This window comes from Cetorhinus maximus, chromosome 3, assembly GCF_964194155.1.
Source record: "Cetorhinus maximus chromosome 3, sCetMax3.hap1.1, whole genome shotgun sequence".
NCBI lineage: Eukaryota > Metazoa > Chordata > Chondrichthyes > Lamniformes > Cetorhinidae > Cetorhinus > Cetorhinus maximus.
In genome coordinates, this window is record NC_135881.1 from 164,442,274 (window position 1) to 164,456,822 (window position 14,549).

The 14,549-nt window shown below is 43.8% G+C and overlaps 1 protein-coding gene across 3 annotated transcripts in view; it reads right to left on the minus strand.

The window, feature by feature from the left end:
- The window catches only part of LOC144679010 (GMP reductase 1), a 107,446-nt gene that overhangs the window by 75,363 nt on the left and 17,534 nt on the right, over window positions 1-14,549 (minus strand). For all 3 annotated transcript variants that reach the window (XM_078539215.1, XM_078539216.1, XM_078539217.1), the window contains exon 2: window positions 7,204-7,323. In XM_078539215.1, the coding sequence (XP_078395341.1) occupies window positions 7,204-7,323 (120 nt within the window). The remainder of the gene's footprint in view (window positions 1-7,203; window positions 7,324-14,549) is intronic.

A 14,549-nucleotide genomic window follows, 5' to 3' on the forward strand; every position in this document is an offset into this window, starting at 1 on the left:
GGAATATGGATGTTTTAGAGGAGCTATCTCACCTCTCTCTTTTCTTCCAGAGAGATGATGTAAGCATATCTGAGGTAGTTGACAGTGTTATCAAGGTCCAAGATGTTTTGCGTGGCATGCAGGCGCAGCAAGCAGTTAAGAATGCAAATCATTGCAAGGGGACTTGAGTACAGGAGCAAGGATGTCTTACTGCAGTTGTACAGGGCCTTGGTGAGACCATGCCTGGAGTAGTGTGTGCAGTTTCGCTCTCCTTACTTAAGAAAGGATATACTTGCCACAGAGAGAGTGCGGCAAAGGTTCACCAGACTGATTCCTGGGATGGCAGGATTGTCGTATGAGGAGAGATTGGGCAGACTAGGCCTGTATTCACTGGAGTTTAGAATGATTAGAGGGGATCTCATTAATAGGTATAAAATTCTGACAGGGATGGACAGACTGGATGCAGGTGTGATGTTTCCTCTGGCTGGGGGATATAGAACATGGGGTCACAGTCTCAGGATATGGGGTAGGCCATTTAGGACTGAGATGAGGAGAAACTTCTTCACTCAGAGGATGGTCAACCTGTGGAATTCTCTACCACAGAGGGCTGTGGAGACCAAGTCACTGAATATATTTAAGAATGAAATAGATAGATTTCTAGACTCCAAAGGCATCAAGGGGTATGGGGAGAGAGCGGGAGTATGGCATTGAGATAAAGGATCAGCCATGATCATCGAAAGGCTGAATGACCTACTCCTGCCTATATTTTCTATGTTACAAAAGAATATGATGGGCCCAAGCTGTGATCCAAAGAAGAGTGCCATGAGGGGACCTACAGAATATTGAATCGAAAGGGAATACAGAAGGTGAAGCTGGTGTCTCCCAATCTCACAAAAACCATATTGTGCCATTGTCCGCTGCCTAAAAGAGCGATTTGACTCATTGTCAACCAACAAGACCCTTGGAGCTGTACAAAACTGATCCAAGAAACTGGCCACAGGAGCTGAAAGACTATGGAGATGCTGATGTGAAAATACTGCTGGAGCAACTTCAAAGATATCCTTACATCTCTGAATGCAAGGTTGATGGAGCTAGGGCCAATTGGGTCTGACTAAGGAAGATAGTCCAAAAGCGATCATACAAGTAATACCATTGGCCACAGCCAAAGTGGAGAGGGGCTTCTCCCTTATGAACAGAATCAAGAGTGACTGGTGAGTCAATCTCAAGACTCAAACCATTGACAAGCTCATGATGATCTCCCTGAAGGGCCTCTGAGGATGACTTTGGTGTGCAATCAACTGTAACCAGATGGTACAAAGCAGGTAAACAAGTGAGAAGACCACAGATGTTCAACCCTACAGTATGCGTCAGCAATCATCAGCTACCTCGTCTGAAGAAACATCAACCTCTCAGGTTGCACATCCTGCAGCTGGATAGGAAGGTGAAGAAGTCAAAGAACATAATTTTGAAAAAGCATTTAAGTTGAGGAACAAGAAGAAATGAAATGACAGACACTGAGAAAGTGATAGACACAAAAATGTCAGAAAACCATGTTTATTTGTTTATTTTACAAACTGTTTGCACTTTGCACATTTGTTGTGAACAACTTGAATTTTTCAGGAGGAGTAAAAGTTTTTATATATATATATTCACTATAGATACATGTTTGCTACTTTTGATTATAGTGGAAACTTTTATTTCAATTAAAACTGCTGTTACCACTTTCCATTTATTTTCTGTTCTGGTTTTGTTTGAACCACTATTACACAAACCACGTGTACTGTGTTGCCAAATAAAGGCGCCACTTTTCAAAATAACTTTTTAATCTAGCGTCGACTCAAAGTTAGCATAGTATTTTGGTCTGTTCAACCTTTGGCTGGAGATTGGCTGAGTTCATTGAGCTGTCATATAATTATAGAGTCTGTTTGGTTTTTGTGCTATCTATCTAAAGAAAGAAACCCTGAAAAAATTTTCAACAGAAATACGGAAGGTAATGTTACTACATATATAAACAAAAAGCTAAAAGCTATTGCGGATGCTGGAAATCCAAAACAAAAACAGAATTACCTGGAAAAACTCAGCAGGTCTGGCAGCATCGGTGGAGAAGAAATCAGTTAACGTTTCGAGTCCTCATGACCCTTCGGCAGAACTGAGTATAGTCAGGAGAGAGGTGAAATATAAGCTGGTCTAAGGTGGGGGGGCGGGGGGAGAGAGGACGTTAACCAACGTTACTACATGACTGCCTCGCCTAATGAAGGAGTTGGTGAAAATGAAAAAGGTAGCCCTCCTAAACCAAAAAGTAACCATCTAGAGAAACTCATCGATCCCTTGAAAAAACATATTTTTGCCCTTGGTACACACTGCTCCCATTGTGCACCACTGGTGGGGAAAGTGAATGTTTAAGGTGGTGAATGGGGTGTTGATCGAGCGGCCAGTTTGTCTTGGATGGTGCACTTCTTAAATGTTATTGGAGCCACACTCATCCAGGGGAATGGAGAGTATTCCATCACTCCTAACTTGTGCCTTTTGGTTGGTGGACCAGCTTTGGAGAGTTAAGAGATGAATGCTCTCCATAGAATTCTCAGCCTCTGACATGCTGTTGTAGCCACAGTACTTATATGGCTGATTCAGTTCAGCTTCTGGTCAATGGTAACGCCAGGGTGTTTAAAGTGGAGGCCCCAAAAATCAAAAAGTAGCCTTTAAGAGAAACGCAAATGGAGGCCTCAGGGGAAAAAATGATTTTGAACTCTGATATGTTTCAATTAGATCATCTGTGGTTCTTCTGAAGTCCAGATAAAATAGGCAAGTCTACTGAATCTCTCCTCATAGGACAAACTCCTCATCCCAGGAATTAATCTAGTGCTAGGGGTTTGGATGGTGCAGAATTTGTAAGGTGCATCCAGGAGGGCTTCCTAAGACAATATGTAGATAGTCCAACCAGGGAAGGGGCAATACTGGACCTGGTATTAGGGAATGAACCCGGCCAGGTGGTCGAAGTTTCAGTAGGGGAGCATTTCGGGAAAAGTGACCATAATTCAGTAAGTTTCAAGGTACTGGTGGATAAGGATAACAGGAGACGTCAGGTTAAGGTGCTTAATTGGGGGAAGGCTAATTATAACAATATTAGGCAGGAACTGAGGAATCTAGACTGGAGGCGGATGTTTGAGGGCAAATCAACAACTGACATGTGGGGGGCTTTCAAACGTCAGTTGATAAGAATTCAGGACCAGCATGTTCCTGCTAGGATGTAGGATAAGTATGGCAAGTTTCAGGAACCTTGGATAACGAAGGATATTGTGAGATTATTCAAAAAGAAAAGGGAAGCATTTTTAAGGGCTAGAAGGCTGGGAACAGATGAAGCCCGTGGAGAATATAAAGAAAGTAGGAAGAAACTTAAGCAAGGAGTCAGGAGGGCTAAAAGGGGTCATGAAAAGTCATTGGCAACCAGGATTAAGGAAAATCCCAAGGCCTTTTATTCATATGTAAAAAGCAAAAGGGTAGCCAGGGAAAGGGTAGGCCCACTCAGGGACAGAGGTGGGCCCACTCAGGGACAGAGGTGGGAATCTGTGTGTGGAGCCAGAAGAAATGGGAGAGATACTAAATGAGTACTTCTCATCAGTATTCACCAAAGAGGACTTAGTGGTCGATTTGTCTAAGGAAGAGTGTGTAGATAACCTGGATCATGTTGAGACCAAAAAAGAGGTGTTAGGCGTCTTGAAGAATATTAAGGTGGATAAGTCCCCAGGGCCAGATGGGATCTACCCCAGAGTACTGAGAGAGGCAAGGGAGGAGATTGCTGGGGCCTTGACAGAAATCTTTGTATCCTCACTGGCCACGGGTGAGGTCCCAGAGGAGACTGGAGAATGGCTAACGTTGTTCCATTGTTTAAGAAGGGTAGTAGGGAAATCCAGGAAAATACAGGCCAGTGAGCCTTACATCAGTGGTAGGGAAATTATTGGAGAAGATTTTTCGTGACAGGATTTACTACCATTTGGAAGCAAATGGGCGTATTAGAGAGGCAGCATGGTTTTGTGAAGGGGAGGTCGTGTCTCACTAACTTGATCGAGTTTTTCAAGGAAGTGACAAAGATGATCGATGATGGAAGGGCAGTGGATGTTATCTGCATGGATTTCAGTAAGGCCTTTGACAAGGTCCCTCATGGCAGACTGGTACAGAAGGTAAAGTCACACGGGATCAGAGGTGAGCTGGCAAGATGGATACAGAATTGGTTTGGTCATAGAAGACAGAGGGTAGCAGTAGAAAGGTGCTTTTCTGAATGGAGAACTGTGACTAGTGGTGTTCCTCAGGGATCAGTGCTGGGACTTTTGCTGTTTGTAGTATACGTAAATGATTTGGAGGAAAATGTAACTGGGCTAACTAGTAAGTTTGCAGACGACACTAAGGTTGGGGGAGTTGCAGATAGTGAAGAGGATTGTCAAAGGATACAACGGGATATAGATCAGTTGGAGACTTGGGCAGAGAAATGGCACATGAAGTTTAATCTGGACAAATGCGAGGTAATGCATTTTGGAAGGTCTAATACAGGTAGGAATATACAGTAAATGGCAGAACCCTTAAGTGTATCGATGGGCAGAGGGATCTGGGTGTACAGGTCCACAGGTCACTGAAAGTGGCAATGCAGGTGGATAAGGTAGTCAGGAAGGCATATGGCATGCTTGCCTTCATCGGCAGGGGTATTGAGTATAAAAGCTGGGAAGTCATGCTGCAGCTGTATAGAACCTTGGTTAGGCCACACTTGGAATATTGCGTGCAATTCTGGTCGCCACATTACCAGAAGGATATGGAGGCTTTTGAGAGGGTGCAGAGGAGGTTTCCCAGGATGCTGCTTGGTCTGGAGGTTATTAGCTATGAGGAGAGGTTGGAGAAACTCAGATTGTTTTCACTAGAGCGACGGAGATTGAGGGGCGACTTGATAGAAGTTTACAAAATTATGAGTGGCATGGACAGAGTAGATAGTCAGAAGCTTTTTCCCAGGGTGAAAGAGTCAATTACTAGGGGACATAGATTTAAGGTGAGAGGAGAAAACTATAGAGGAGATGTGCGAGGCAAGTTTTTTACGCAGAGGGTAGTGAGTGTCTGGAATTCGCTGCCAGAGGAGGTGATGGAAGCAGGTACGATAGTGGTGTTTAAGAGGCAGCTTGACAAACACATGAATAGGATGGGAATAGAGGGATACAGACCCCGGAAGTGCAAAATGTTTCAGTTTGACAGGCAATATGATCGGCGCAGGCTTGGAGGGCCAAAGGGCCTGTTCCTGTGCTGTACTTTTCTTTGTTCTTTGTTCTAAACCTAGGTTGCACTCCCTCTAAGACAAGTATATACTTTCTTAGTTTCACTAAGACTCTACATAATTACTCTTATCCCTTTGTAATAAAGGCTAACATACCATTTGCTTTCCTAATTGCTTTCTAATTGTATATTAACTTTCTGTGATTCATTTACAGTGCATCCAAGTCCCTTTAAATACCAACATTTCCCAGTCTCTCACCGTTTTAAAAAAAAATCCTGGCTTTCCTTTTCCTACTAAAGTGGATAATGTCACACTTTTCCACATTATATCCCATCTGCAACATTCTTGCGCAATCATACTTAATCTGTCTACATCCTTTTGCAACCTCTTTGCAATTTCCTCACAGCTAATTTTCCACCTAACTTTCTATCATCTGCAAACTTGGATACATTACTCTTGGTCCCCTCATCTAAATCGCTGGTATAGATTGTAAACAACAGAGGCCCAGATACTGATCCTTGTGGTATCCCAATAGTTACAGCTTGCCAATAAGAAAAGAACCTGCTTAGTCCTATAATTTTATGTCCATTAACCAAACACCGTTCATACTAATGTATTGCCCCAATCTCACAAGCCCTAATTTTATGTAATAACCTCTCGTTTAGTACCTTTTGGAACGCTTTTTGAAAATCCAAATACTCCAAACACATCCACTAATTCCACCTTATGCACCTAGTTAGTTACATCTTCAAAGAACTTGAGATTTGTCAAATGCAACTTCACTTTCATAAATCCATCTTGATTCTGTCCAATCATATTATGACTTTCTGAGTGCCCTGTTCTCTCATCCCTAATATTAGATTTTAGCTTGCTAACTTGCCTTTGTTTTCTCTTTCTCCTTTCTTGAAAGATGAGGTCACATTTGCTACCTTCGTTTCCATGAGGACCATTCTGGAACCTAGGAAAATCTAGACGATCAGAACCAATGCCTCACCATCTCTATAGTCACTTCTTTTCAAGCTTGTTTTAACGTCAATGACCTCACTGCCACTGAGTAAATTGCTTGTGTGTGCAGTGATAATCACTTACTCAGTTTTGCACTCTCTCTGCCATATTCAGCAACTCCACCTTTCAGCACTGCCTAATAATACCCTGTGTGTGCGTCCTAAACATACAAATGACCTGCCCTTGAACCAGCAACAGCTGAGAGTTGAATGCTCTGCTTAACAGCAGTGTTTATTTTTCTCTTCCCCATTTTGCTTTTAGGTTTTGGAAACATTTTTCTTAAAAGATGCACTGGAGGCCTACCCGACCTGTACTAAACAGTTCGTGTGTTTACCAATTACAAACCTGCTTTGCATGCACTTGTGAATACCACAAATTTGACCCAGATTTGTGTTTTTCTTATGATTTAAAAGAATACTGTTGTAGGAATTAGACTCAAATTGGTGGCATTGGGGAAGTGGCTTCTGTTTCCTTCTCTAACAGCACTCCCTCATACCAGCTAACACCAGTAACCATGTAAGATTGATCTAAGTGGTTTACCTTCATTCAGATGGACACAATAACTTCTGCACAGCAACAAAGCTATGGTAAATCTTACTTAATGGCTTCTCCTATAAATGTAAACAGTCGAATTCAAATTCAACTCAACTAATGGAGAGCTGGGTGATGCAGTGCATTGGAACACTGCAGTAAGTAAACAGACTGTCCTTCTGCAAAGAATAATTAAAGGCCTTCCTGAGTAAACTGTGAAGGTCACAAGTGGAATAACAGGTGCTGCTTTATTCGAAGTCACGGGGACATAATTCATCACCGAAAGGATTATTTAACCGTCTCCAGATATGAAAGATTTCAAAACAACACAGCTCAGTCTGACTCTCTGTCAAATTGTCTGCGTGCACAGTTACACAGCCAATGGTTAAACACATGCTCATTCATAAAAATTTATCCCAAAACAAAAAGTTACCCACCTTACTCAAAACTTCAGCCATTTCAAACGTACCAACAGTATCCATGTTGGCTGCTATAAGTGGGATTCCGGTGTAAGTCTGTTTAGAGTTCCGGAACGTAAAGGTTCGTTTGAGATCCACCTAGAGAGGTGAAAAAGACACCATGAAATAGTCATAATAAAAACAGAAAATGCTGGAAAAACTCAGCAGGTCTGGCAGCATCTGTGGAGAGAGAAACAGAGTTAACGTTTCAAGTCCGTATGACTCTTCCTCAGAGCCCAGCAATCGCAGTATTTCGCTTTCATACCATGAAACAGTCACCCCATTCCACTCATTTAAACTTGTCTTTTTAATTGTTCCTGAGGTCCTCACAAAAGCCTGTTCACATTCACTTAGTAATGCTTTTTGTCCTTTTCCTGATATGTATAATTTCCCTATTCCTCTCATTTCCTTCTTTCACCCCAAGCTAGCTCTCTAAATCTGTTGGTCAAAGGAGCTGAATAGTCACAATTGTTGACGTTTGCAATGATTATCCAGTTTATCCACCATCAAGGATGATGAGAATGAATTTTCTGTCGCTTTATTTTGCCTTCTCCCTCCCATTGATAACTTGGCCGAGGCTGGAATTCTTTCTTTGAGAGCACTTCCCAAGCGTGTGACCTTCACCAAATAGAAGGACTTAGACACATAAGAACACCATTACCTCCAAGTTTCCTGCCCCCACACAAAAAAAAACACACTATCCTGACTAGGACATATATTGCCATTCTTTCATTATCACTGGGTCAAGATCCTGGAACTCTCTCCCTAACAGCACTGTGGGAGTATCTTCACCACACAAACTGAAGCAGTTCAAGGCAGTAGTTCCCTGCTTCCTTCTCAAGAGAAACTAAAGAACTAGGGAAGGGCAATAAAAGCCAGACTTGTGAGCAATACCCACATGCCAAGAATAAATAAACATTCATAACCTCAGGTGGAAGTACAATTACGAACATCATCAGAATTTTTACGAACATACAAATTAGGAGGAGTAGGCCATTCGGCCCCTTGAGCCTGCTCCGCCATTCAATAAGATCCTGGCTGATCTGTTTGTGTTTCAAATTCCACATTCCCATCTAATCCTGATAACCTTTGATTCCCTTGCTTAACAAGAATCTGTCTAACTCTGCCTTAAAAATATTCAATGAAACCTGCCTTCTGAAGCAGAGTTCCAAAGTTGCACAGCCCTCAGAGAAAAAAATTCTCCTCATCTCGTCCTAAAAAGGGCTGACCACTAATTTTAAAACACTACCCCGTTGTTCTGGACTTACCCACAAGAGGAAACACCCTTTCCACGTCCACCTTGTCGAGACCATTCAGGACCTTACATAATTCAATCAAGTTACCCCTCACCTTTCTAAACTCCAGTGGTAACAAGCCCAGTCTGTCAAACAATTACTTTTAGTTCTGTCTTCACGGAGGAAGACACAAATAACTTCCCAGAAATGCCAGGGAACAAAGGATCTAGTGAGAAGAAGGAACTGAAGGAAATTTGTATTATGAAACAATAATGCTGGAGAAATTAATGGAGCTGAAAGCTGATAAATCCCCAGGGCCCAATAATCTACATCCCAGGGTACTAAAGGAGGTGGTCATGGAAACTGGTTATCGTATTCCAAAATTCTGTAGATTCTGGAACAGTCCTGGCAGAGTGGAGGGTGGCAAATGTAACCCCACTATTTAAAAGATGGAGGGAGAAAACAGCGAATTACAGACCAGTTAGCCTAACATCAGTAGTAGGAAAATGCTAGAATCTATTATAAAGGACATGATAACAGGACACTTGGAAAAGATCAAGAGGATTAGACAAAGTCAACATGGATTAACGAAAGGGAAATCATGTTTGACAAACCTACTGGAGTTTTTTTTGAGGATGTAACTAGCAGGATAGGTAAGGAAGAGCCAGTGGATGTGATGTATTTGGATTTTCAGAAAGCTTTTGATAAAGTCCCACATAAGAGGTTAGTGTGTAAAATTGAAGCACATGGGATTGGGGGTAATATATTGGCATGGAGTGAGAATTGGTTAGCAGACAGGAAATAGAGAGTAGGCAAAAATGAGTTTTTTGGAGAGGCAGGCGATAACTTGTTGGGTAACGCAGGGATCAGTGCTTGGGCCCCAGCTATTCACAATATATATCAATGATTTGGATGAGGGAACTAAATGTAATATTTCCAAGTTTGCCAATGACGTGAAATTTAGTGGGAATGTGAGTGGTGAGGAGAGTGCTAAGAGACTTCAAGGCAATTTAGACAGGTTGAGTGACTGAGCAAATACATGGCAGATGCAAAACAACATGGATAAGTGTGATGTAAAGAACATATATTTTTATTTCTGTTGAACTGTGGATTAAAATTACAATGGCTGCAGTTTGAAGGACATGTCTACTGGAACAGTGTGAGGAATAAATACAATGCTGCTGTCCTGGAACAGAGTGTGCCATGAAAGGCAGGGTGGTGCCAAGGAGGAGTCAGGTCTAATGGGGAACTGCCTGACAACAACCTTTTAACTGACTCCTATCCAGGCCACCAGGATTTGAGAGAGAGCAGTGCAGCAGAATAGCTCCTAACCTGAAAGGGAAAAGACCTAAAACCGCTCTCTCCTGTGTGGGTAAGATTCCAGTAATACTACAATAATAGCAAGCTGGCTTTTTCTCCTCGTATCTCTACAACCTGCTCTCTTCTCTGAAAACCACTGTCGTGAGGCAAAGGGAAAAATTACTGTTAAAGACATTGAAAGGCAAGTGCTCAACCAGTGAACCAAAGACTGAAAGCGCTGGAAGACCACCTCATGTCATCAACAAGAACGGAAAGGAATTTGGAAGACATTGATCAAAATCAACCCATCAAATCCTGTGCTCCAGAATTGGTGCTATTGAACTGTTTTATCCCACCCTTAAAATCCGTGTTTTTGTGTGTTTTGTGTGTGTGTGTGCGCGCGCGCGCGTGTGTAGGGATTTAAGAAGGGGTAGAGTTTAGGTTATAGAGTTAGAGATAAGCAGTTCATATTTCTTTCTTTTGCCACTGGTTAAAGACATTTCGTTCAATAAACAGTTATTTACTTATTAAGTTTACAAACCTGGTGCTTGTATTCTGTTAACCTAAATTAAACAATTAGGTGGGTTGATCAAACTTTTCACATTTGTCGCGGCTCGGGGAGCAGTGGGGCTTGACATTACAGCGCACTATCCCCAATGAGTCGTGACAGTGAAGTTATCCACTTTGTAGGAAAAACAGAACGGCAAAGTATTATTTAAATGGTGATAGATTTGGAAATGTTGACATACAAAGGGACCGGGGTGTCCTTGTACACCAGCCACTGAAAACAGGCATGCAGGTGCAGCAAGCAGTTAAGAAGGCAAATGGCATGTTGGCCTTCATGTGAAATGACAGAGGGGAAGCGATTGCATCATAGTCGCTGGACAAGTAATCCAGACACCAAGGCAATGTTCTGGGGACCTGGGTTCAAATCCTGCCACGGCAGATAGTGGAATTTGAATTCAATAAAAAGTAAAAGTCTATGAAAACATTGTTGACTGTTGTAAAAACCCATCTGGTTCACTAATGCTGTTCCTTCCTTTAGGGAAGGAAACCTGCAGTTCTTACCTGGTCTGGCCTACATGTGACTCCAGACCCACAGCAATGTGGTTGACTCTTAAATGCCCTCTGAAATGGCTGAGCAAGCCACTCAGTTGTATCAAACCACCACAAAGTCTCAAAAAAGGAATGGACAGACGGACCACCCGGCATCAACCTAGGCACCGGAAACGATAACGGCAATCTCAGCCCTGTCGACCCTGCAATGACCTCCTTATTAACATCTGGGGGCTAGTGCCAAAATTGGGAGAGCTGCCCCACAGACAAGCCGAGCAACAGCCTGACATAGTCATCCTTACAGATAATGTCCCAGACACCGCCATCGTCATCCGTGGGTATGTCCTGTCCCACTGGCAGGACAGACCCAGCTGAGGTGGCGGCACGGTGATATACAGTCGGGAGGGAGTTGCCCTGGGAGTCCTCAACATCGAATCCAGAACCCATGATGTCTCATGGCATCAGGTCAAACATGGGCAAGGAAACTTCCTGCTGATTACCATGTACCGCCCTCCCTAAATTGATGAATAAACACTCCTCCACAAGAACAAAAAATGCTGGAAAACCTCAGCAGATCTGACAGCATCTGTGGAGAGAGAGAGAGAGACAGAGATAATGTTTCGAGTCCATGTGACTCTTCTTCAAGTACTCCTCCATGCTGAACCCCACTTCAAGGAAGCACTTAGGGTGGAAAGGGCACAGAATATACTCTAGGTGGGGGACTTCAATGTCCATCATCAAGAGTGGCTTGGTAGCACCACTACTGACCAAGCTGGCCAAGCCCTAAAGGGCACAGCTGCTTCACTGGGTCTGCAGTAAGTGGCGAGGGAATCAACAAGAGGGAAAACATACTTGACCTCATCCTCACCAACCTGCCTGCCGCAGATGCATCTGTCCATGACAGTATCAGTACGAGTAACCACCTATATTGCTGCAGAGATGAAGACCCGCCTTCACATTGAGGATACCCTCCATCGTGTTGTGTGGCGCTACCACAGTGCTAAATGGGATAGATTTTGAACAGATCTAGCAACCCAAGACTGGGCATCCATGAGGCGCTGTGGGCCATCAGCAGCAGCAGAATTGTACTCAAACAATCTGTAACCTCATGGCCCGGCATATCCCCCACTCTACCATTACCATCAAGCCAGGGGGGTCAACCCTGGATCAATGAAGAGTGCAGGAGGGCAGGCCAGGAGCAGCACCAGGAATACCTAAAAATGAGGTGTCAACCTGGTGAAGCTGTAACACAGGACTACAGAAAACCGCATAGCAGCAAGTGATAGACAGAGCTAAGCGATCCCACAACCAACAGATCAGATCTAAGCTCTGCAGTCCTGCCACATAGAGGTCGTGAATGGTGGTGGACAATTAAACAACTCACTGGAGGAGAAGGCTCCACAAATATCCCCATCCTCAATGATGGAGTAGCCAGCACATCAGTGCAAAAGATAAGGCTGAAGCATTTGCTACAATCTTCAGTCATAAGTGCCAAGTGGATGATCCATCTCGGCCTCCTCAAGAGATCCCCAGCATCTCAAGAGTCTTTAGCTAATTCAATTCACTTCACGTGATATCAAGAATCAACGGAAGGCACTGGATACTGCAAAGGCTATGGGCTCTGACAATATTCTGGCAAAAGCACTAAAGACTTGTGCTCCAGAACTTGTTGCGCCCCTAGCCAATCTGTTCCAGTACAGTCACAACACTGGCATCTACCCGGCTATTGGAAAATTGCCCAGGTATGTCCAGTGCACAAAAATCCAGGAAAAATCCAACCCATCAATCACCACCCCATCTGTCTACTCTCGATCATCAGTAAAGTGGTGGAAGGAGTCGTTAACAGTGCTATCTAGAGGCACTTGCTTAGCAATAACCTGCTCACTGACACCCAATTTGGGTTCCACCAGGTCCACTCAGCTCCTGACCTCATTGCAGCCTTGGTTCAAACATAGATAAAAGAGCTGAACTCCTGAAATGAGGTGAGAGTGACTGCCATTGACATCAAGGCAGCATTTGACCGAGTGTGGCATCAAGGAGCCTTAGCAAAACTGGAGTCAATGGGGATCAGGGGGGATACTCTCCACTGGTTGGAGTCATACCTAGCACAAAGGAAGATGATTGTGGTTGTTAGAGGTCAGTCATCTCAGCTCTAGGACATCAATGCAGGAGTTCCTCAGGGTAGTGTCCTAGGCCCAACCATCTTCAGCTGCTTCATCAATGACCTTCCTTCCATCATAAGGTCAGAAGTGGGGATGTTTGCACCATGTTCAGCACCATTCGCGACTTCTCAGACACTGAAGCAGTCCATGTCCAAATGCTGCAAAACCTGGACAATATCCAGACTTGGGCTGACAAGTGGCAAGTAACATTTGCACCATACAAGTGCCAGGCAATGACCATCTCCCACAAGAGAGAATCTAACCATCACCTCTTGATGTTCAATGGCATTACCATCACTGAATCCCCCACTATCAACATCCTGGGGGTTACCATTGATCAGAAACTGGACTAGCCATATAAATACTGTGGCTACAAGAGCAGGTCAAAGGCTAGGAATCGTGCGATGAGTAACTCACCTCCTGACTCCCCAAAGCCTGTCCACCATCTACAAGGCATAAGTCAGGAGTGTGATGGAATATTCCCCACTTGCCCAGACGAGTGCAGCTCACACAACACTCAAGAAGCTTGACACTGTCTAGGACAATGCAGCCCGCTTGATTGGCACCACATCCACAAAAATTCACTCCCTCCACCACTGACGCACAGTAGCAGCAGTGTGTACCATCTACAAGATGCATTACAGAATTCACCAAGGCTCCTTAGACAGCACCTTCAAAACCCACAACCACTCCCATCTAGAAGGACAAGGGCAGCAGATAGATGGGAACACCACCACCTGCAAGTTCCCCTCCAAGTCAGTCATCATCCTGACTTGGAAATATATTGCCGTTCCTTCACTGTGGCTGAGTCAAAATTCTGGAGCTCCTTTCCTAACAGCATTGTGCATGTACCTACACTACATGGCCTGTAGCAGTTCAAGAAGGCAGCTCACTACCATCTTCTCAAGGGCAACTAGGGATGGGCAATAAATGCTGGTTAAGCCAGCGAAGCCCACATCCTGTGAATGAATTTTTTAAAAACTTGAGTACAGGAGCAAGGATGTATTACTGCAGCTGTACGGGGCCTTGGTGGAACCACACCTGGAGTATTGTGTGCAGTTTTAGTCTCCTTACTTAAGAATGTACTTGGCATAGAGGGAGTGCAGTGAAGGTTCACCAGGCTGATTCCTGGGATGGCAGGATTATCGTATGAAGAGAGATTGGGTCGGCTAGGCCTGTATTCACTGGAGTTTAGAAAAATGAGAGGGGGTCTCATTGAAATGTATAAAATTCTCACAGGGACGGACAGACTGGATGCAGGGATGTTGTTTTCTCTGGCTGAGGGCGGGGGGACTTCTAGAACAAGAGGTCACAGTCTCAGGATATGAGATAAACTATTTAGGACTGAGATGGGGAAAACATCTTCACTCAGAGGTTGGTGAATCTGCGGAATTCTCTACCACAGAAGGCTATGGAGGCCAAGCTACTGAATATATTTAAGAATGTGTGTGGTAAGCTGATGTGTAATATACCTTTAAGAAGAATGTTATAATGGAAGATCACATGACTTTAGTATCCATTAGCAGAGTAGCGCAGTAGTCAGCAGGAGTAGTCCCAAGTTAGAGTCTGTAAT